Genomic DNA, 23,957 nt, shown 5'->3' with positions numbered 1-23,957 from the left:
TTGCACCCTCACACAATTGCTTATTAACTTGACAGCATTGTATAGGAATTTTTGAGTAAGCATGTTCTAAAGTACTCTACTTTCTATCAACTCACATGTGACAAAATCATTTTAGGGCGTGTTGGGCTTAAGGGATTTCCTGGAGAGCCTGGATTAAATGGAATCCCTGGACAGAAGGGAGAACGGGGTTTATCAGGATTCCCCGGAGAGGAGGGACCTGTGGGTAATCAAGGATTCCGTGGACGAAAGGTAAAAGTTACTTAACAGGAAAGTCTGAATTGAGTCTCAGTTATATCTTCTGCAGCATTATGGTATGCATGTTATTCCAAGTTTGTAAAAAATCCAAATATTTTTGTAAGCTATAGGCTTCAGTGGTAACCTTTTATACAGGAACTCTTGATTTAGCAGTGTTTTGTATGCTGAAGTTTTTAACTTTCATGATTATAATGGCTTGCAGATACAAAAACAATACTTTGTAAATAAATATGCTTTTCTTATTCACTAATAATACCTGGTATCAAACCTAAACTTGAGAAATAGAATTATTGCCATGTTCATTTAGTTAGATTGAAGAGAATTGAGTGTCTCTTTTGAAATTCTTGGGAGTCCAAACAGATTTTAAAGCAATGGTTCTTTCCTGGTCTGTAGGGTGAAAGGGGTCTGGATGGCATTCCGGGTGAACAAGGACGAACAGGAGAGATGGGATTCCCTGGAGAGAATGGGCGTGTCGGTGTCCCTGGTGATCGAGGGCCAGATGGTCTGGATGGATTTAAGGGCGAGCAAGGAGATTTCGGTATGTCTTCCCTCGTTTCCTTTTGATATCTTTATCTATATTTCAGGTAGCTTAATTTTTATGGACTTTTTGGGTCAATAGTAGATGCTGTATCCATATAGGGGTGAGAGTCTTATCAATAAATCCTGCATTTTAGGAATGACAATAAAAAAATAAAATATTGTTTGGTCTCTATTCATTTCTCTTTGATTATCAACTTGGTAGGTACTGTATCCAAGTACCGTAGTGGTTGGAATCTTTTGTTGATTCAAAACACCTGAATTTAAAATATGACATAAGAAATGAAATATTAGCAATTTTCTTTTTTTCATTTTGCCTTCAATTTCTATTTGATGGATTCACTCTATTTAAAAGTGTTAATCCCTTCTTCCATTGCCCACCCACAGATAAGTAACCTTGTAGTACTTTATATGTATTTTTATATGTATTTTTAAGGGTTTTAAATCAGAGGTCGTTTTTAAAGTTAAACTTTTTAAAGTATTCCCTGGCTTGCCTGGAGATATTGTTAAGGGTTTTACAAATAGGGTTCTTTTTTTTAAGGATTGCCTGGCTTGCCTGGAGATCCTGGACCTATGCCTACAAACTTTGAGGCTCTGCCCTGGCAGAAAGGAGAGAAAGGAAACCCCGGTCCAGAGGGAGAACCAGGTCGGAATGGACTGGCCGGAGAGAGAGGTAGGTCATTGACACACTGAACCATGTAAAGTTACATGGCTTGTTTAAAACTTAACTCTACTCTTTAGAGGCATTGTCCGCCTTTTTTCCCTCTCATTGCCCGCTATCCCTACAACCCCTCTGTAAAGTATTTCGTTTGAAGGGTTCTCGTTTGTGTAGACATACCCAATACCTTTTACATTACAGTGAGACTTGGTTGAAATGAAATTATAAAATTTTCCGTACTTTTTAACAGCCAGGAGAAAGGTAACATGAAGGACCGGTATACAGGTCAATGGATCTTTTACAAACAGAAAATGCACATAAAACAAGAAATAAAAACCAAAAATATAATCAACTTAGGATATACATGTACTACAAGTTGGCCACGAGTTTCAGGTTTGCAGTCGTATGTGGTGGTGCCAATTTATGAGTAGTGTTCAGCTTTAATGAGAGTGAGAGAGAGAGAGAGAGAGAGAGAGAGAGTAGGTAATGGAAATAACAGATTATGTTGAATGCAAGGACTTGAGAAGGGAGTAGGTAAGAGATAGAAGCAATAGATAAAAGGAGTCATGAAAACCCCAGATTTACATGCACATGTACTTTGCATCAACAGGTGATGATGGAATCAGAGGCTTTACCGGTGATCCAGGCCGAAATGGAGATATAGGTGAACCAGGAGTAAAGGGCCCCCCAGGAAACAACGGCCTATCCGGAATTCCAGGGGAGCGGGGCAGACAAGGGTTACCAGGAGCAAAGGGATTCGCAGGACTACCCGGATTATCCGGAGCAGTGGGAGAGGGATACGGAATCTACTTTGCCAGGTAAGACACCCAACAGTTGTTAAAGCTAGAAATATGTTTTCTGTGTGTCCTTAATATAATTTGGAAGTGCAACTGGCATAATTATTTTGTTTTTTAGAATATTAATTATTTTGCATTATAACTATGAATGAATGTGACTATAAGATGTTGATTCGCTCCACAGGCACAGTCAGACAACTGTTGTACCTCAATGTCCAGCGGGAACTGCCAAATTATGGGACGGCTTCTCATTGGTTCATGTCATAGGAAACGGCCGAAGTCATGGACAAGATTTAGGTGTGTAACACTGAGTAACTTTACTGCTTTATTTCAAACCTGGCACCTTGGATACATTTCCAGCCTGCATGGTTTAAAGATGTTTCTGTGCAAACACAAGACATCTACCGTATATATGCATCCATTTATCAATAGAATGAATTATATTCCATCATAGTTTCAAAGAAAAAAATAATAAATTTCATTTCTACAGTTATTACAATACTGATAACCCTTTAGTCCTTAGTATCTATTATGTATAATATGATATGCAGGGACTTCTGTATGACAGGAAATTCTTCTGATAAATTGTTTTAAAACCATTTTGTTATGAACCATTTGTTTTCCAGGAACCTCTGGAAGCTGTCTGAGGCGATTCAGCACCATGCCCATCATGTTTTGTAACATCAATACCGTCTGTAACGTGGCCTGGAGAAACGACTACAGCTATTGGCTGTCCACTAGAGAACCCATGCTGCCAATGATGAATCCTGTGGAAGGCCCCGCACTCCAGCGGTACATCAGTCGATGCTCCGTCTGTGAAGCTGTGTCAGAGGTTAGCATTAGACAACTTCTTTCACATGCCAGGAGATACTGAGAGTCATAATTTACGTTTGGAAAATTTTGCATTTTTAGCGAAAAGCAGCTTCCTCTAAAATAATTTTATCACTTAATGTTTTGCATATACATGTATCAATTCTCTGTAATTAGGAAAATTAAAAAATATGTTAATCAGTACCTACCCAATATCATACATCCTATACAACATAGGTTAACACTATATCTTATATCCTAAAGAACTGAAAAACTGTATTTGATACCATTAGAAAATTTGATTGTACAAGCACTCCATTTTGTATAAGATATTTTTAAAAGTAGTTGCCAATAAGTAAAAGAAAAAGTGTGAAGATTTCAAATTCTCTTTTGGGCGGTAAATCAATTACATGTATGTATGTTGCTGTCATGTTTATGTTTTAAATTTGATTTGTAGGTCGTGGCTGTTCACAGTCAGGAAACCAGAATTCCAGATTGTCCCAGTGGATTCCGTAGTATGTGGACAGGATTCAGTTTTATGATGGTAAAATCATCTCTCTTCTTTCTTTTATTGGGAAATCAAAAAAAAATTTCAACAGAATTGAAGATAAAACTTATTAAGTTGTGTTTCATTAGTGAAGTAAAAATTTAATTATTTATTTCTACAGACATATTATTTTCAAAATGTTAAAAACTTATCCATTGTCTTTCAGTCATCTGGAGCAGGAGGAAGGGGTGCTGGCCAGGCATTAGAGTCACCCGGATCTTGTCTGGAGGATTTCCGGGCCACTCCTTTCATTGAATGCCACGGCAATGGTCGTTGCAACCACTACGCCACATCCTACAGCTTCTGGCTGGCAACACTGAGAGCATACGAAGAGTTCCGAACCCCGATATCGGAGACATTGAAGGCTGGCTCTCAGGAGCAGCGCATCAGTCGTTGCAGAGTGTGTGCACGCCAGTAGCGGGCTTCCATTGAATACTCATTGCTTTTTCAGCAGTATTACTGTCATCTACTCAAGGTGACCCAAGACTATGCAACAGTTGTCTTTTACTTTAATTATCTCAGCAGGTACTGTCAACAACGATTTGCTTATTTGTCTTAATCAATTAATTAATTAATGGGGTGTGTGTACGGAGTATGAACTATAGTTTGAGCTTGGTTGTAAATGGTCATGAAATATTATACATGTATTTGTCCCATTTTTTATCTGTGTTTAAGTATTATATTTCTATGTGATTCAATTTTTAATGTCTGTCTGATTTCACATGGTGCTATAAAGAAGTGTAGATATTTTCCTGCTCAAGTTTTGAGTACTGAGTATTTGAAATTGTACATGTACATTATGTGCCTTTTACGTACCTGAGATTTTGTACTTTATCATATGACATTGTTCGCCTGTGTTGGTTAGCTACGATACTCAGGTGGGCTGCTTTGAAGAGATTCACGAGTTCATCTGTAGATACTCATGACTTCTGATTTAACCATGACGAATGACTGTCAAGGTTGAGTGCATGCTATGGTTCGACTGAGCTGTTCCCGTGAATTTCTTTATAGCAGCCTACATGTATTTCTATGTGTCCTAAGTTTTATATATATCTTAAAATGATATTTCGTGATCGTAAATTTTTCTGAAGAGTTTGAGAATTTAATGTATTTTACTTTTTATTTCCAGATTTATGCATGTTGCATGAGTATGTCATGCACAATTTTTTAATCATACTAACAAATTCGATGATCAATTTTACGTTTAGCAAATTTTTTTTGTCAAAGAAATGCTTTAAATAAAAGTTACAATAATAATATGTTTTAATGTTTACTTTTTTCTCTTTTTATTAACAGGGTTTTTCAACGGAAAAATCTTATTAAAATGGTGAAAATGGCATGCGGGTGGGCGGCTGCCAAAAGGGTAGCCTCATTGTACGGATAATTCCTCCTACAGTTTTAAAGATAGGAGGTTGTTCTTTTGCAGATCAATTGTACATATATCCGATGTGTGCATATTGCTAGGATTTTGATTTCTGGTAAAATATGAAAAAATACCAGCTTTTGAACTTAGTCATTTTTTGGCAAAATATTGCATATAGGGTACCCTCATTGTACGGATAACTCCTCCTACTGTTTTTAAGATAGGAAGTTGTTCTTTTGCAGATTAAATATACATATATCAGAGGTGTGCATATTGCTAGGATTTTGATTTCTGATTATTTATGAAAAAATACCAGCTTTTGAACTTTTTTGGCAAAATATTGCATATAGGGTACTCCATTTCACTGGATACGGGTTGACATGGATTATGGATATAGTTCACATTAAAGAAAGCCCGGTTTGCTGTCACATTGACAGCTTTTCACTTGTTTACAATTTGGTATTGATAAAGGGCAACATTAAACAAGGACGCTCACTGAGAAGATGAGTTTTTTGGAAGCTGTGAAATCACTTATTTGTATACATGCATGCACACCTGGCCAATTTCATAAAGTAACCAAATTCTGCTGATAAAAAAAGGCAGATATGTAATTCCAAAATTTGGATTTTTTTGTATGCTAATTTCTGGAAGTGTCATGAAGATTTCGATTCATCGGCGATGATTTCAATAACTGGGCAAATGTTCAGCGTGTCACGTGGCACATGCATCTGTAAAGGATAGGTCTCTTGAATATTTATGAGTTTTAAAATTTCCTAATCGATGAGCTCGAATAAAGAACAACCTCACACTTTGTAAAAGACAAACGTCTATAAGCAATTGATTAACAACGCCCTTGAAGTTAGAGCCGTTTTTACAAGAGCGTGGACTTTGGGCAGCTGATATTCGTCCAGCTATTGGCATGAATGCATTGAACGCAAGGACACTAGTCAAACTTCATTCAGATCTATGTATATTTCAGTTGAAACTTCGTCAAGTTTGCACACAGAGCAGATCTTGGGGAAAATACCTATCTGACTTTGACAGTTTATGAATATTAAGGTAAATATTTGACATCTTGTTTTGATAAGCAAACTAGATAGTAACATCCCACCGAAAGTCCAAGCTATTGTTAAAACAGCCCCATCTTGTCAGAAGAAAAGGACGACCATGAATAATCACCAGCTTTAAAAGTGTCTGTAAAACTGCATAAATTATGACTGTCTCACAAGACTAAAATAAGACAAAGCAGAAAATTCAGAGTGACTATTGAGCAGCAAAACCTTTCATTTATTATATTCGGTGATAAGAATTCAAATAAAAACCACAAATCAAAGTAGCATGATGTCATTGATAAAATTAATTTGAACATTTCTGGCATTTATATTATTTGTTTATGATCATTGATGATAAAGATATGATTTCAGAAGGTGCAAATTCATTGCATTTAATATCTGACGCTATTTACGAATATATATTTAGTTGTGTAAAATTGCAAATTTTATCAAAATTTATTGAGAAAAAAATTATATAAAAACACTAGAATCACAAAAATAAAACATTCTTGAATTTACAAAAATGACTGCTCATTTATTTTCTCATTTATTAGCGCTTAGAAAATAGCTGAAAAGATTTAGAATAGATGACAAATATTTAGATTTCACCAAAAAAAAATTATGATTTAAGAAACGATTAAATCAAAAGTAAAAACGATTTGGCTATTAATATTTAAACTCTCATTGAGTCATTTACGAAATTCTCCTGGTTTAATCTGTCTCAAAAGAAAACTAGAACATTATCCACAGACTCTTATTTTGATGTTAGATAACGATACTATAAAATGTGCATGCAATTCATATAAACCATGAACACGTATTGCATCATCAAAATGTTTTAATGGTTTACATTTACACGAATAAAACACGTAAAATAGGCAAAGACACTGGAAAATGTAAATATCATACAGTAAAAGCATACATGTCCATAGATTGATCATACATAAATATTCAGATCAGAAGTTCAGATCAAAATAAAGTAAAAATTGAAAATTAATTCCCTGCTGATATACATTGCATCACTTTGGTATTGTATTGTTTATTACCAAGAACCATACGATTCATAGGTTTACAAGAGAGTCACACAATTTTCGCCAGAAGGAGAGAGCTCCCGTCCTTCTGTTTAGTGGTATTTATCAGGAGATCCACTTGAGAACCGTCGGAGCATTCTTCTACATCAGCCGCTGGTTCGATGTCAAAGACAAAGGCATACTCGTTGTATTCACGAAGAAGTTTATTAAAAGCGTTTTGGAAATGAGGACTGCTAGTATCCAAATCAAAAGCAGGAGGACTTTTGAAGAGGATTTTTTGAAAGACAAAAGGCAGGATTCCTCCTACTGCTGCCAGTACGGTTTGATTAATGCCAGAAACTGCGTACCTTTCTCCAAACGCCGCAATGACCAAGAGTACGAAAAGCAGGAACAGCAGAATAACCATAAACTGGGACAAAGCGGAAAACAGGTTGGTCATGAGACTACCAGGACATCCAGCATTTGGCATATTAGAGGCCTCAAAGAACAGGTGTTTAGTGATGTAGGTCACGTCGGCATTGTCAAGGAAAAGTACCAGCTGAGGCATATGCCACTGTAAGCGGGAGTTTTGGACAGCCAATTCAAATTGTTGTTTTGAGTCAGACTCATCATCAATTTGAAATGCATTGTTTCCCTGTTCATTTGGATCTTTCAATATGAACGATTTTATATCTTCCTCGGCTTTTGATTTCACAAATGCTATCAGTTTTTCATTGAATACTTGATATTTATTGGTGACACTTCCGAAGCAGTCTTTGGCATATATGACTAAGATGAACGCTAGTGTAGCATACTTGAACCAAACCCCCCAGTTCAGTACCAGACCAATGAGCTGATAGACGATGTATTCTACCACAACAATCAGAAACTCCAGTGCTAGCACTGTGAAGGAGACAATGGAAATAATCAGCAGCAGTGTGATCACCATATTAAAAACTTTATCTTTAGCAGTGGTGGGTTTCCTTGGTATCACATCATGGTCCTCTACAAAGATGAGTAAAGGAATTGAATAATCTTCTTTGTACAGGCGACGGTAAGTGCGAACTAGAGGATTGAAACATTTATGTACGGGAAATATAGTCTCAAGGTAGGTGAAAAGGAGACGACACATGATGTTAACGATCGGCATGAAGTAGAACGCAATAACCAAAAGCAAGACGGGAAAAGCAATAAGCCAGTAGACCCAGGCAACGAGAAGGAAGAAGATCCCATATTTCTTAATGGGGATCAGGAGTGTGAATATACAGTATCCGAATGCTTGTGATCGGTTCATGCCTCGCATATCCCGAAAACATCTTCTGATAACATATCGAGACCTTTCTGCCACTTTCTTTTGAAGAACTCCGAACAAAAGAATATCAATAGCAAGTACAGCATAACAAAACACGAATATTCCATGGACTGGGTTAAAGTAGGCAAGTAAATTTCCTGGATAGTCTGGATCCAAATTTCGGGATTCTGCTGCCACGCTTTTTTGTGTTCGCTGGATATCTTCGTATATGTAATAGAAGTAGAGCCGGATTATCCAAGGTGCAGCAAGCAAAGGAAGAAAACAGACGAGCATGAATTTTTGCAGGCATTCATGCCACAAAACAGTTTCCTGACATGGTTTAAAAATACCAAACATGTTGCTGTGGCAGCAATCTCTGACAGCATAACGTTGTCGAACTTCACATCTAATGATGGTATCATACAGTGTCTTGAAAACCCCTACAGGGACATGATTTGCGGGGACAAGGCGATCGGCTTTCATTTTAAACATGAGCTGGGAAATAGTCAGTTTGTATACTTGATCGTCCCTAAGATCAGCGATTATGTCCTTGAACTTTGGCATACCGGGTTCAGCATCAATGTCATTCAGTTTGATTGTGCTTTTACTTGAAACATTCACTTCCTTTGGCAGTTTGGCTGATTTTAGTATTCTTAGTTGAATTTGCTCTTTTAACTTATGTTTGTACACTACATTAATGTATTTCTCACGGTACCATCGTTCTGGAACCAACAGTGGGCTATACAACACTACTATAACGTTAATAACTATCATTACGTGAAAGAACACAGTGAGCCACAAATCTTCTGACAGTTCGGAGCATATCATTCTACCCTCATCGTTTCTGTAACAACAGACAAAGAAAAACTCCGCCACCCCATTCCCGTTGTTTCTAATGTGCTGATTACACACACGCTGACCCTCGGGACTTTCCTCCTTGTTCAACAGATCGAGATTACCTAACACCAAGTCCCTTAGCACGGTCTGAAAGTGTGTCACGTTTAGGTTCTGAGTGACAAAGCAGTTAGGAGGACTCTCAGCTATACTCACAGCTAAACTTTCCACTCCATAATTCAGGGCCGAAAAAGGTAAAGATATCAACTCCTCCTTCAGAAGAAGCAAACCTCTTCCTTCGGATCCTTTCGTTTTTGTCCAGGAGAGAGGTAGGAAAATGTCCGTGTTAGCGAGGTCCGAGAGAACCCCTCCTGATGAGTTTTGAAACTTGAACTTGATCTTCACCATTTTTGTGGCGCCATTGTTAAATAGACTATCAAAGTTTTGTTTGGTTTTCTTGCCAAGGACGACGATGCTGCAGGCTTGATTGACAGAAGTAGTGGAGGGAGAATCCGTGGTATTATTATCGGCAAAAATATCCGACACATATACTAAGAATAGAATCAATCGCGCAAAAAACTTCATACTGAAGCGTTCACCGTATGAATATCACTACAATCTACACTGTCGGTGGTTTTAAACTGTGTCCTTAAAAATACGATCGGCAAACTCCTACTTTTCCTTTTTTTGGTACACATACGAGTCAAATATTACGCAGTAACAAATTTACTCACTGGTAGCTATAAGCATACTTTGCACACTGCAGTACTTGCAACAGTCGTTTGAACTATGAATGTAGGTCGCCGTAGTTGTTTACTTCCTTTAACTTCCCGTTGCAATTTCTGCATGAATACACATGATCGAGGCGGTATATCAATGGGTGAGACAAATATAAAACCCACCCCACATTATTCAAAGCAAAATATTTTATTTTCTAGTGTACTGATAAAAAAGAGGCTATTATAGAATATTTAAAAACAAAAACAAAAAAAGTATGTGTAGTGAAATATTTCGAATAAAATAGCTTTAGTTGAATAGTGTATGTCTCGTGACCTGAAATCTACATTTTTTTATAAAGAGAATTGCCTTAAACCTCAGTTTTCAATGTTAATTACTTTCCTTTCCCTTCAATTATATACATGCTTCCCAAAAAGTGGGGGGGGGGGGGGGCAAAACCCATCTTTAATCATTTTTGATAAGTAAATTCAAGAAAATGTTTGCTGCGAGAAAAAAATTAGGGAATATACATACATGCTGTATAATTCAAGTTGATCATGTGCAAGGAAAAACCATGCAAGATGTCTAATACATCCCATGTGTCTTTAAAGGTTTGTTCTTTTTCCATAGTACTATGGTGACTATGGTCAAGTGAGATTAAAATAATACATATGACGCGGAGGTCCACCGATTTCAAAGTTAGACATCATCAAACCCACTCCGCTTTTTTTTTTCTTCATGAAGAAAGAAAAATCGTTCTTTATGCATTCCCAGATAATAATTGGCGTTCTATGGCCACAATTTATTTGTTTTAATTTGATTTTGAACCATTTCCTAACTTCATACTCTAAAATATTTGAAATAAGGAAATGCTTTTGTTATGAAAAGTGATGTCTGTAGGGATTGAGTATCGGGATTTTTGTTTTGGATCGAAATGTAATGTTTGCATAAGAGGTTTGTTGCATTTTGAATTTGATATTTTATACAAAAGTCTCAGGTGTATTTCATATTTAAATCTTCAATTATATATGGCATTAATATCTATAAATATATTAAAATCAAAAAACTTTAGTTCAAGTGAGTCAACTTTCGTAAATTTCGTGTTAATTGTACGCAATGAATTAAAGACAATTAGTCTGCTTTAAGGTATTGTTTCGCAGATTTAGATTATCCATTTTAAGATGTATATATTTCCCTCGTTTTCTTCACATCAATAAATATTGATCAATGACTCGCCTATTTTTTCACATCGATTTAATGTTTACGTATTTTAACAGCTATTTTTGAATTAACCAGGCTTGATTTTGTATTCTATTTTTTTAACTTTAACTTACATGTATAACTTTATAACTTTTTTTTCAATCTACATGTTTATTTAAAACAAATGTGTTTATATATGCAACCAGATTACATATTGATTATTTTACCATTAGACAGGCTAAGCCTGTAGATATTAATGGCGAATTTATTGAGCAAAAACTAGTTCGAGTTTGGGTTTATGGTCTAAATAATAGTTTCATTGCTGTTTGAAACCAGTTGGGTGGTTTAAAGGTTTGGCACTAAATGGAAAGATAGTTTAGAAAAATAGCTGTCATTGCACTCGCATACCTACTGGACTTGTTCTTGGAGTTTGAAGAAGATAATTTTTGAACTCATATGCATTTGCACTAATAAACAGCGCTGACAATTTTTCCCTGGCAATGCCCACATATTAGGATATTCTGCGAACGCATTGCAAAATTGGCTTTGAACACCACATCAATATTATGGAAAAGTGAATGCTACTATGAAAAACTATTAATATTCATTTTTCTACACACACACACACACACACACACACACACACACACACACACACACACACACACACACACACACATATATATATATATATATATATATATATATATATATATATATATATATATCGTTTGGTTCACTCAAGGCGTTTAAAACAAGAAAACCATGACACTAGAGTCAAGTGAAATATGCAGTAATTACGTGGTCTTAGCTCAAAAGCCAGACAAATCTTGTTGATTTCAATGAGCCATGGTTGAGTGGCCAGCAATGAAATAGACAGGCAAACTTATTTCATGCATTACAATGTGTACTAAAATAAAATTGTTATGAGCAGATCTTTCAATGAATTCTTTTTTTTTTTCATGAGCACACGTGTGCCACACTTGAGTATCAACAACTCTCTTTCGGGCACCATCTTGAACGGATTTCAAAACCCCGAAACGCACTCGGATGTGGTTTTAGGTTTCCTGGAAACTTGTTTCAGTTCAAAGCCAATAAATACAAAACTAGTTTTAGTTTAAAACTAGTTGAAAACCAGTTTTGCAAATAAATGAAAAGTTTGCAAAACCGAATTAAAACCATAACTAGTTTTTTTATCATTAAATTTGCCCCATATATTACGTAGAAGGATGTAAGTAAATGTAACTGAAATGAATTGAAAACAATCCTACTCAGTGATACGGACAGCCAAGTGTGAACGACTTCCGTAAATAAGTGTGTAAACGTGACAAGTCTGTTAAGGAATGGTCACTCCTTTGCTAGTTATACATTGTTTACCGGGCTTTGAAATATAACAAAGATTACAACAAGGATTTATTATCGTACACAAGATTGTCAGCGCTACGATCCCAAATTATTAGAATATCATAAATGTACATATGCATATAAACATATTATATTTTCTAATTAGACATGTAAGCATATGAAACATTTCACTTTATTGACTACATATATTTTTTTTATTATAATATAACTCAAAGCTTTACTTCCATCTTTTGACAGATACACATACATAACATTGAATCGAAAAATCATGTACATTTGTTATTTGTTTTTTATTTATAATTATTTATAAGCATTGCATGAATAATATACCGGCAATTGCATAATTATCTATTGTTCAAAATAAATGCATAAAAGTATTTGAGTCTGTAAATGTAATCAAACACCCATGAAAGCATTAGAAAATTGTTTCAAGACTCGTGTTAACTAACTGTAAAAAGAAAACACTGCAAATCATGAAACAGTAAGCAGTTATTCAATTTTAAAAACTTAACTTGTTTTATGAACCTTACAAAAAAGAGTCAAACAATATTTGCCAAGAGAAGCGATGTTCTTTCTTTCTTTTCAGCTGTGAGAATAAGAAGATCCACTTGAGATTGGTCTGGGCTTTCTTTTATCTCATCAGCAGGTTCGATATCATAGACAAAGGCGTGTTCGATATGGTCATCGACAAGTTTATCAAGGGCGTTTTTAAATTTTGGACTCTTAGTATCCAAATCAAAATCAGGATGCTTTTTGAAGAGGATTTCTTAAAAGACATATGGCAAAATTCCTGCAGCTGCTGCAAATATCGCCTGATTAATGTGCGACACTTCATACTTATCACCAAACGCCACAATAACCAAGAGAACGAAAAGCAGAAAAAGGAGAATAACAATGAAGTCGCAGAATGCGGAAAACAGGTTTGCCATTAGACTACCAGGACATCCAGCGTTTGGCATGTTGGAGGCCTTAAAGAAAAATTTCTCAGTGATGTACGTTCTATCAGTGTTGTCTAGGAAGAGTACAACTCGAGGCATGTTCCATTGTAAATGTGAGTTCTGAACAGACAACTGAGGCTTATATTTAGAATCGGACTTTTCATCGATCTGAAATGCACAGTTTCCCTGTTCATTTGGGGTTTTCTTTTCGACTGATTCAATATCTTTTCCAGCTTTTGATTTTAGATATGGTATCAATTTTTTATTAAGAGCAAGATACTGTTTAGTTACGCTTTTAAAGCACCTTATGGCATATAGAACCGAGATGAGAGCTAGTCCAACAAGCGCAGACAAGGGGCCCCAGTTCAATACCAGTCCAACCAGTTGATACAAGATGTATTCCACATACACAATCAGAAACTCTAGAGCTAGTGTTGTGAACGAGACCAGTGAAATAATCAGCAGCAGTATGATTAACATGTCCAGGACTTTATCACTGGCCAGGATGGGCTTTTTGGGTGTACCTGGATGATCTTCTACAAATATGGGCATAGGAAAAGAAAACTCCTCTTTGTACAGGCGGTGGTAAGCATCTACTAATGGTAAGAAGCACTTTTGCAATGGAAGTAAAGTCTCAAGGAAAGTGAAAAGATCTATGTATGTTTTTAAGGAAACTTCATTAATATGTTAATCAGTATCCAACCAACATCATATATCCAATACAACATAGGTTAACACTATATCTTATTTCCTAAAGAACTGAAAAAACTGTATTTGATACCATTTAAAAAATTTGATTGTACAAGCACTCCATTTTGTATATAAAGATATTTTTAAAAGTGGTTGCCAATAAGAAAAAATAAAGTGTGAAGGTTTCAAATTCTCTTTTGGGCGGTATATCAATTACATGTATGTATGTTGCTGTCATGTTTATGTTATAAATTTGATTTGTAGGTTGTGGTTGTTCACAGTCAGGAAACCAGAGTTCCAGATTGTCCCAGTGGATTCCATAGTATGTGGACAGGATTCAGTTTTATGATGGTAAAGTTATTTCCCTTATCTCTTTTATTGGGAAATCAAAAACATTTTTTAAAAAGAATTGAAAATAAAACTCATTCAAATGTGTTGCAATAGTAAAGTAAAAATTGAAACATATGTTTTTCAGACATTATTAACAAAATGTTATAAACTTATCCATTGTCTTTCAGACATCTGGATCAGGAGGAAGGAGTGCTGGCCAGGCATTAGAGTCACCCAGATCTTGTCTGGAGGATTTCCGGGCCACTTCTTTCATTGAATGCCACGGCAATGGTCGTTGCAACCACTACGCCACATCCTACAGCTTCTGGCTGGCAACACTAAGAGTTCCGAACCCCGATATCGGACACGTTGGAGGCTGGCTCTCAGGAGCAGCGCATCAGTCGTTGCAGAGTGTGTGCACGCCAGTAGCGGGCTTACGTTGTATACTCATTGCTCTTTCAACAGTATTACTGTCATCTACTCAAGGTGACCCAAGACTATGCAACAGTTGTCTTTTACTTTAATTATCTCAGCAGGTACTGTCAACAACGATTTGCTTATTTGTCTTAATTAATTAATTAATTAATTAATTAATTAATGGGGTGTGTGTACGGAGTATGAACTATAGTTGAGCTTGGTTGTAAATGGTCATGAAATATTATACATGTATTCGTCCCATTTTTATCTGTGTTTAAGTATTATATCTCTATGTGATTCAATTTAAATATCTGTCTGATTTCACATGGTGCTTTAAAGAAGTGTAGATATTTTCTTGCTCAAGTTTTGAGTATTTTAAATTGTACATGTACATTATGTGCCTTTTACGTACCTGAGATTTTGTACTTTATTATGTGACATTGTTCGCCTGTGTTGGTTAGCTACAATACTCAGGTGGGCTGCTTTGAAGAGATTCACGAGTTCATCTGTAGATATTCATAACTTCTGTTTTGACCATGACGAATGATTGTCGAGGCTGAGTGCATGTTATGGTTCGACTGAGCTGTTCCCGTGAATTTCTTAATAGCAGCCTACATGTATCTCTATGTGTCCTAAGTTTATATATATATATATATATATATATATATATATATATATATATATATATATATATATATATATATATATATATATATATATCTAAAAATAATATTTCTTGATTGTAAATTTTTCAGAAGAGTTTAAGAATATAATGTATTTTACTTGTTAATTCCAAATTTATGCATGTTGCATGAGTATGTCATGCAAAAATTTTCAAATTATACTAACAGATTCAAATATGAATTTAACGTTTAACGGCAATTTTTTATTGTCAAAGAAATGCTTTAAATAAAAGTTACAATAATGATATGTTTAATGTTTACTTTTTTTCTCGTTTTACAACTTGGTAATGATAAAGGGCAACATCAAACAAGGACACTCACTGGGGAGATGATTTTTTTGGATGCTGCGAAATCATTTATATGTATACATGTATACCTGGCAAATTTCATACACTAACCAAATTCTGGTGATCAAAAAAGGCATACATATGTGGTTCTGAAATTTTGATATTTTATTCCGGGTATGTAAAATTTTGGGAGTGTCATGAGGATTTTGATTCATTTGTGATGATTCCCAGATATTTTTTAACAACTCGGCAAACGTTCAGCGTGTCATATGCGTCTGTAAAGGATAGGTCACTTGAATCCATATTACAGAACAAATATCGGATATCACCGCCCTCCTGCTGACGATCTTCTTATGATATCAGACACTGTAAATGGACTACAAAAGAAACTAAACGTACTACAAAAGTACTGTCTGAAGTGGAACCTAACAGTAAATATGGACATATCAAAAGTAGTGGTTTTCAAGAGAGGTGGAGTAATTGCAGGCACAGAAAAATGGATGTTCAACGGGAAACCTATGGATGTTGAGTCTTACTACAAGTACCTGGGTACCACATTTTCCTGTCGACTGAAATGGACCCAGTGCTGTAAGTCACTGGCACTACAGGCACGAAAAGCATTAAATATGTTAAAATATTCTTTGAAAATCCTGAATAACCGTGATCCCAAGGTGTGTTTTAAACTTTTTGACAGCATTATCGCTCCTATTCTAACATATGGAGCAGAAGTCTGGGGAACTGATATCAACGAAGAGATTGAAGCTGTACAGAATGACTTTTGCAAATGGATATTGGGAATAAGCTAAAAGCCACCAATATAATGGCTAGAGAAGAATGTGGAAGACTACCCAATTATGTTATATACATGATAAAACCAGTGAAATACTGGCTGAAAATACAAAAAATGGAAACTTCAAGATATCCAAGATAGTGTGTCGAGATGGTTTATAATTTGGATTTGTGAAGCAATCATTCATCTCCAAACTGGGTATCTAAATTGAAATCCGTCTTAAATCACTACGGCTTTGGGGACGTTTGGTTAAGTGGTGGCCCTGGAGATCCAAAGGTCTTTGTCAGAATTGAACCAAAGGGTGAGAGACTGTGCCCTACAGGAATGGAACTCAAAGTTAGACAATTCACCAAAGTGTGCTTTCTATGTGATGTTCAAAAAACAACTTGCATGTGAGAGTTACCTCTCCTTTCTAAGCTACCCCTTAAAACAGGCATTAGCCTTTTTCAGGTGTTCCTTACATAAATTACGTATTGAAGAGGGTAGATTTGAGGGATTTGATAGTGCGGATAGATTATGCCAACTTTGTAATTTAAGACAAATTGAAAATGAAGAACATTTTCTATTTCACTGTCCAATGTTAGAGGACTTAAGAAGAATTTTTTTATTTCACTGTCCATCAGAAAGAAAAGATGTTCCAATTTGTAATGACCATCTTTTTCACAGCAATGACCAAAATGTCATCAAATGTACAGCAATTTTTATCAAAAAAGGTCTGTCAATAAGACAAGAAATGCTAACTCTATGACAATCTATGTTAAAACAATACAGTATTGTTACAAATTTTCTATGTTTATGCATTATGTTTATGACATGTTTATGTTGCATATAAATATGATGCCTAGATGTACAGTGGGCAATGGCCTTTAAGTACCAAATAAACATCTTATCTTATCTTATCTTATCTAGGTCACTTGAATATTTATGAGTTTAAAAGGTAACTTGAATATTTATGAGTGTAAATTTCTTAACCGATGAGCTCGAGCTGAATAAAGAACAACTTCACACTTTGTAAAGGACAAACGTTTATAAGCAATTGATTAACAACGCCCTTCAAGTTAGATACGTTTTTACAAGAGCGTGGACTCTGATCAGTTGATATTCGTACAGCTATTGGCATAATGCATTGAAGGCAAGGACTCTAATCCAACTTCATTCAGATATATGTATATTTCAGTTGAAACTTCGCCAAGTTTGCACACAGAGCAGATCTTGGGGAAAATACCTATCTGACTTTGACAGTTTATGAATATTAAGGTAAATATTTGACATCTTGTTTTGATGAGCAAACTAGATAGTAACATCCCACCGAAAGTCCAAGCTATTGTTAACACAGCTCCATCTTGTCAGAAGAAAAGGACGACCATGAATAATCACCAGCTTTGAAAGTGTCTGTGAAACTGCATAAATTATTACTGTCTCACAAGACTAAAATAAATTCAGAGTGACTATTGAGCAGCAAAACCTTTCATTTATTATAATCGGTTATAAAAATTCAAATAAAAACCACAAATCAAAGAAAGTAGCATGATGTCATTGATAAAATTAATTTGAACATTTCTGGCATTTATATTATCTGTTTATGATCATTGATGATAAAGATATGATTTCAGACGGTGCAAATTCATTGAATTTAATATCTGACGCTATTTACTAATATATATTTACTTGTGTAAAATTGCAAATTTTATCAAATTTTATTGAGAAAAAAATTATATAAAAACACTAGAATCACAAAAATAAAACATTCTTGAGTTTTCAAAAATGACTGCTCATTTATTTTCTCATTTATTAGCGCTTAGAAAATAGCTGATAAGATTTAGAATAGATGGCAAATATCTAGATCTCACCAAAAATTAAGAAACGATTAAATCAAAAGTAAAAACGATTTAGCTATTGATATTTAAACTCTCATTCAGTCATTCACGAAATTCTCCTGGTTTAATCTGTCTCAAAAAGAAAACTATAACATTATCCACAGACTCTTATTTTGTTAGATAACGATACTGTAAAATGCAATTCATATAAACCATGAACACGTATTGCATCATCAAAATGTTTTAATGGTTTACATTTACACAAATAAAACACGTAAAATTATTTTTTTAATATGAAAATACAGCTTAAGTAAAAACTACACCTTCAAATAAAACATGAAAAAAAACTTTCATTAAGGAATAAGATATCATTCTTTGAGTATTATGAGGTGGTAACTTTGGTCGAGGCGTCAAATCAAATCCAATAAGCCCGAAGGGCTTTATGATAGATTTGATCACGCCTTTGCCAAAATTTTCACCCCATAATATTTAAAGAATGATTTCATATTACTTATATTTATATAATTTTAAGCCATCGTATTATTAAATATTTGAATATAGATAAGCAAAATCCGCTGGCGCCTCAATTTGGTGTCATTTGAAGTTATGGATTATATAGTACAAAATCGATACGTATGTTATCACAGGCAAAGACACTGGAAAATGTAAATATTATAAAGTAAAAGCATGCAAGTCCAAAGATTCATCATACATAAATTTTCAGATCAGAAGTTCAGATCAAAATAAAGTAAAAATTAAAAATAAATTTCCTGCTGATATACATTGCAGCACTTTGGTATTGTAATATATTGTTTATTACCAAGAACCATACGATTCATAGGTTTACAAGAGAGTCACACAATTTTCAGGCCTCTCACACCCGTTTTTGGTACTGGGGCCGGGGCCAGTGGAATAGAAAAAGTGCAACGTTTTGATAGAAATTGAAAAAAAATTTCCTTGCTTTATGTACAGTCTCCTGAACAAAAAACTAATTAATTGGATTTTTAAAAATTAATATTTTTTTTAGAATTATTTTTAAAACTGGAAACATGTGTGTATAATAATGAGAAGGAAAAAAAGTTTATTCACAGTGTGTATTACAAATTGGGTAATGAAGATGTAAAATTTCCCAAAAGGTTTTTGTGTAATTACTAAATGTCAAATGCAAAGAAAAAATTATTTTTTTTTTTAGAATTTAAAAATAAGTTATCTTATTGTTTTAATGTAAAATTTAATCTATTTTTTATACCTTTTACAAATAAATGTTTTTTGATTGTGTAAGCTTAATGATAATATTTATAAAATCAGTCTCTGTATTTCTGTGTATTTGGGGTATTAATCCAACCCTCTGACCCACTTACTACCGTTTTGTGGAGCATCTGTCTAGACAAACCTTTTTATAATAATTTTAGCATCTATTGCAGAAATATAAACTATTAACAGCTTATCATCTAACTGTAATATCATGATTAAAAGTAATAAACATCGTCTTTATTAAAATTACACTGTCTCTGTCTGAGGAAATTCTGGCTAAGTTACCGATCACAAGAAACAGTTTACAACGCAGTAGTGTTGCACATCTTCACAGTGTTTTTATGACTGCTGAATATACACGATAAATATTTAGAATAAGTATGGTTTTCTTTTAAGGTACATTATTTTTTTAGGCAATTTCAAATTGGGAAAACACACTCAATTTTGGGAAAAAGATGCCCTTTTCACGTTTGTAATGGGGCCGAATATCGGCCCCAATTAAAAAGAATCGAGAGGCCTGATTTTCGTCAGGAGGAGAGAGCTCCTGTCTTTCCGTTCACTGGTATTTATCAGGAGATCCACTTGAGAACCGTCGGAGCATTCTTCTACATCAGCCGCTGGTTCGATATCAAAGACAAAGGCATACTCGTTGTATTCACGAAGAAGCTTATTAAAAGCGTTTTGGAAATGGGGACTGCTAGTATCCAAATCAAAAGCAGGAGGACTTTTGAAGAGGATTTTTTGAAAGACAAAAGGCAGGATTCCTCCTACTGCTGTCAGTACGGTTTGATTAATGCCAGAAACTGCGTACCTTTCTCCAAACGCCGCAATGACCAAGAGTACGAAAAGCAGGAACAGCAGAATAACCATAAACTGGGACAAAGCGGAAAACAGGTTGGTCATGAGACTACCAGGACATCCAGCATTTGGCATATTAGAGGCCTCAAAGAACAGGTGTTTAGTGATGTAGGTCACGTCGGCATTGTCAAGGAAAAGTACCAGCTGAGGCATATGCCACTGTAAGCGGGAGTTTTGGACAGCCAATTCAAATTGTTGTTTTGAGTCAGACTCATCATCAATTTGAAATGCATTGTTTCCCTGTTCATTTGGATCTTTCAATATGAATGATTTTATATCTTCCTCGGCTTTTGATTTCACAAATGCTGTCAGTTTTTCATTGAACACTTGATATTTATTGGTGACACTTCCGAAGCAGTTTTTGGCATATATTGCTAAGATGAATGCTAGTGTAGCATACTTGAACCAAACCCCCCAGTTCAGTACCAGGCCAATGAGCTGATAGACGATGTATTCTACCACAACAATTAGAAACTCCAGTGCTAGCACTGTGAAGGAGACAATGGAAATAATCAGCAGCAGTGTGATCACCATATTAAAAACTTTATCTTTAGCAGTGGTGGGTCTCCTTGGTATCCCATCATGGTCCTCTACAAAGATGGGTAAAAGAATTGAAAAATCTTCTTTGTACAGGCGACGGTAAGTGCGAACGAGGGGACTGAAACATTTTTGTACGGGAAATATAGACTCAAGGTAAGTGAAAAGGAGACGACACATGATGTTAACGATCGGCATGAAGTAGAACGCAATAACCAAAAGCAAGACGGGGAAAGCAATCAGCCAGTAGACCCAGGCAACGAGAAGGAAGAAGACCCCATATTTCTTAATGGGGATCAGGAGTGTGAATAAACAGTATCCGAATGCCTGCGATCGGTTCATGCCTCGCATATCCCTAAAACACCTTCTGATTACATATCGAGACCTTTCTGCCACTTTCTTTTGAAGAACTCCGAACAAAAGAATATCAATAGCAAGTACAGCATAACAAAACACGAATATTCCATGGACTGGGTTAAAGTAGGCAAGTAAATTTCCTGGATAGTCTGGATCCAAATTTCGGGATTCTGATGCCACGTTTTTTTGTGTTCGCTGGATATCTTCGTATATGTAATAGAAGTAGAGCCGGATTATCCAAGGTGCAGCAAGCAAAGGAATAAAAAAGACGAGCATGAATTTTTGCAGGCATTCATGCCACAAAACAGTTTTCCGACATGGTCTAAAAATACCAAACATGTTGCTGTGGCAGCAATCTCTGACAGCATAACGTTGTCGAACTTCACATTTAATAATGGTATCATACAGTGTCTTGAACACCCCTACAGGGACATGATTTGCGGGGACAAGCCGACCTGCTTTCATTTTAAACATAAGCTGTGAAATAGTCAGTTTGTATACTTGATCTTCCCTAAGATCAGAGAGTATGTCCTTGAACTTTGGCATACCAGGTTCAGCTTCAATGTCACTCAGTTTGATTGTGCTTTTACTTGAAACGTTCACTTCCTTTGACAGTTTGGCTGATTTTAGGATTCTTAGTTGAATTTGCTCTTTTAACTTATGTTTGTACACTACATTAATGTATTTCTCACGGTACCATCGTTCTGGAACCAATAGTGGGCTATACAACACTACTATAACGTTAATAACTATCATTACGTGAAAGAACACAGTGAGCCACAAATCTTCTGACAGTTCGGAGCATATCATTCTACCCTCATCGTTTCTGTAACAACAGACATAGAAAAACTCCGCCACCCAATTCCCGTTATTTCTAATGTGCTGATTACACACACGCTGACCTTCGGGACTTTCCTCCTTGTTCGACAGATCGAGATTACCTAACACCAAGTCCCTTAGCACGGTCTGAAGGTGTGTCACGTCTAGGTTCTGGGTGACAAAGCAGTTAGGAGGACTCTCAGCTATACTCACAGCTAAACTCTCAACTCCATAATTCAGGGCCGAAAAAGGTAAAGATATCAACGCCTCCTTAAGAAGGAGCAAACCTCTTCCTTCGGATCCTTTCGTTTTGGTCCAGGAGAGGGGTAGGAAAATGTCCGTGTTCGCGAGGTCCGAGAGGACCCCTCCTGATGAATTTTGAAAATTGAACTTGATCTTCACCATTTTTGTGGCGCCATTGTTAAATAGACTATCAAAGTTTTGTTTGGTTTTCTTACCAAGGACGACGATGCTGCAGGCTTGATTGACAGAAGTAGTGGAGTGAGAATCCGTGGTAGTATTATCGGCAAAAATATCCGACACATATACTAAGAATAGAATCAATCGCGCAAAAAACTTCATACTGAAGCATTCACCTTATGAAATAAATCTAGAGACTTCCTGTCGGCGGTTTTATACTGTGTCCTTAAAAATGCGATCGGCAAACTCCTACTTTTCCTTTTTTGTTTTACGCAGCAACAAATTTACTCAATGGTCGCCGTAATTGTTTACTTCATTTAACTTCCCGTTGCAATTTCTGCATGAATACACATAATCGAGGCGGTATATCAATTTTCAGCAATAAATAATAATATTCAGACGTGTAAGGTGATGCTTTGTATTATTTATTTGTTATTATATCGTCATTTTACAAACTAGTCTTAATTTAAAGCAAAGATATTTGGAAATTTGAGGGCAATACACCCCCTTGACGACGGGCTGAGACAGAGAAATATCAGCCCCGAGGGCGATACAGCCCTAGCTTGCAGTTGCTGTCTCACCTAGTCCAAAACGCGTGTATCAGGGCTGATACACTACTAGGTATATGATATAAGAATATAACCCGCCCAACATTATTTATTGATTTTTCTATAAGGTAAAATAATTTATTTTCTAGTGTACTGATAAAAAAGAGGCTATTACAGAATATTTAAAAAAAAAACAAAAAAAAGTATGTGTAGTGAAATATTTCGAATAAAATAGCTTTAGTTAAATAGTGTATGTCTCTTGACCTGCAATCTAAATAAGTTTTGTTTATAGAGAGAATTGTCTTAAAATTCAGTTTTCAATGTTAATTTCTTTCCTTTCCCTTCAATTATATACATGCTCCCCAAAAAGTTGGGGAATGGGTCGGCAAAACGCATCTTTATTCATTTTTTTGATATGTAAATTCAAGATAATGTTCGCTGCGAGAAAAAATTGGAGAATATGATACGTGCTGTAATCCAAGTTGATCATGTGCAAGGAAAAAACATGCAAAATGTCTTTTAAATCCCACGCTGTCTTTAAATGTTCATTCTTTTCCAATAGTACTATAGTCAAGTAAGAATAAATAATACATATGACGCGGAGGTTCCCCGATTTCAAAGTTAACTATCATCAAGTCCACCCCACCCCCCCCCCCCTTTTTTTTCCCTCCTGACGAAAAACAAATCGTACTTTATGCATTCCCAGATAATAAATGGCATTTTATGGCCACAATTTCTCTGGTTTGATATGATTTTGAACCATTCACCTACCTCAT

General features: G+C 35.5%; 1 protein-coding gene and 1 pseudogene across 1 annotated transcript in view; both read left to right on the top strand.

Moving 5' to 3' along the window:
* The window catches only part of LOC128179431 (collagen alpha-1(IV) chain-like), a 28,474-nt gene extending 23,609 nt beyond the window's left edge, over window positions 1-4,865 (top strand). Inside the window, exons 33-40 of the mRNA XM_052846840.1 lie at window positions 116-249; window positions 649-793; window positions 1,334-1,465; window positions 2,061-2,268; window positions 2,432-2,544; window positions 2,874-3,079; window positions 3,515-3,601; window positions 3,771-4,865. Coding sequence (XP_052702800.1) covers window positions 116-249; window positions 649-793; window positions 1,334-1,465; window positions 2,061-2,268; window positions 2,432-2,544; window positions 2,874-3,079; window positions 3,515-3,601; window positions 3,771-4,022 — 1,277 coding nt within the window. The 3' untranslated portion in view covers window positions 4,023-4,865. The remainder of the gene's footprint in view (window positions 1-115; window positions 250-648; window positions 794-1,333; window positions 1,466-2,060; window positions 2,269-2,431; window positions 2,545-2,873; window positions 3,080-3,514; window positions 3,602-3,770) is intronic.
* Window positions 4,866-12,909: 8,044 nt separating this feature from the next.
* LOC128182199 (collagen alpha-3(IV) chain-like) lies at window positions 12,910-15,445 on the top strand (annotated as a pseudogene).
* The last annotated feature ends 8,512 nt before the right edge of the window (window positions 15,446-23,957 follow it).

The sequence above is a fragment of the Crassostrea angulata genome, chromosome 4 (genome assembly GCF_025612915.1).
Source record: "Crassostrea angulata isolate pt1a10 chromosome 4, ASM2561291v2, whole genome shotgun sequence".
Classification (NCBI taxonomy): Eukaryota; Metazoa; Mollusca; class Bivalvia; order Ostreida; family Ostreidae; genus Magallana; species Magallana angulata.
Note: the sequence above shows the minus strand (reverse complement) of the source record. Positions and strands in the feature narration are given on the sequence as shown.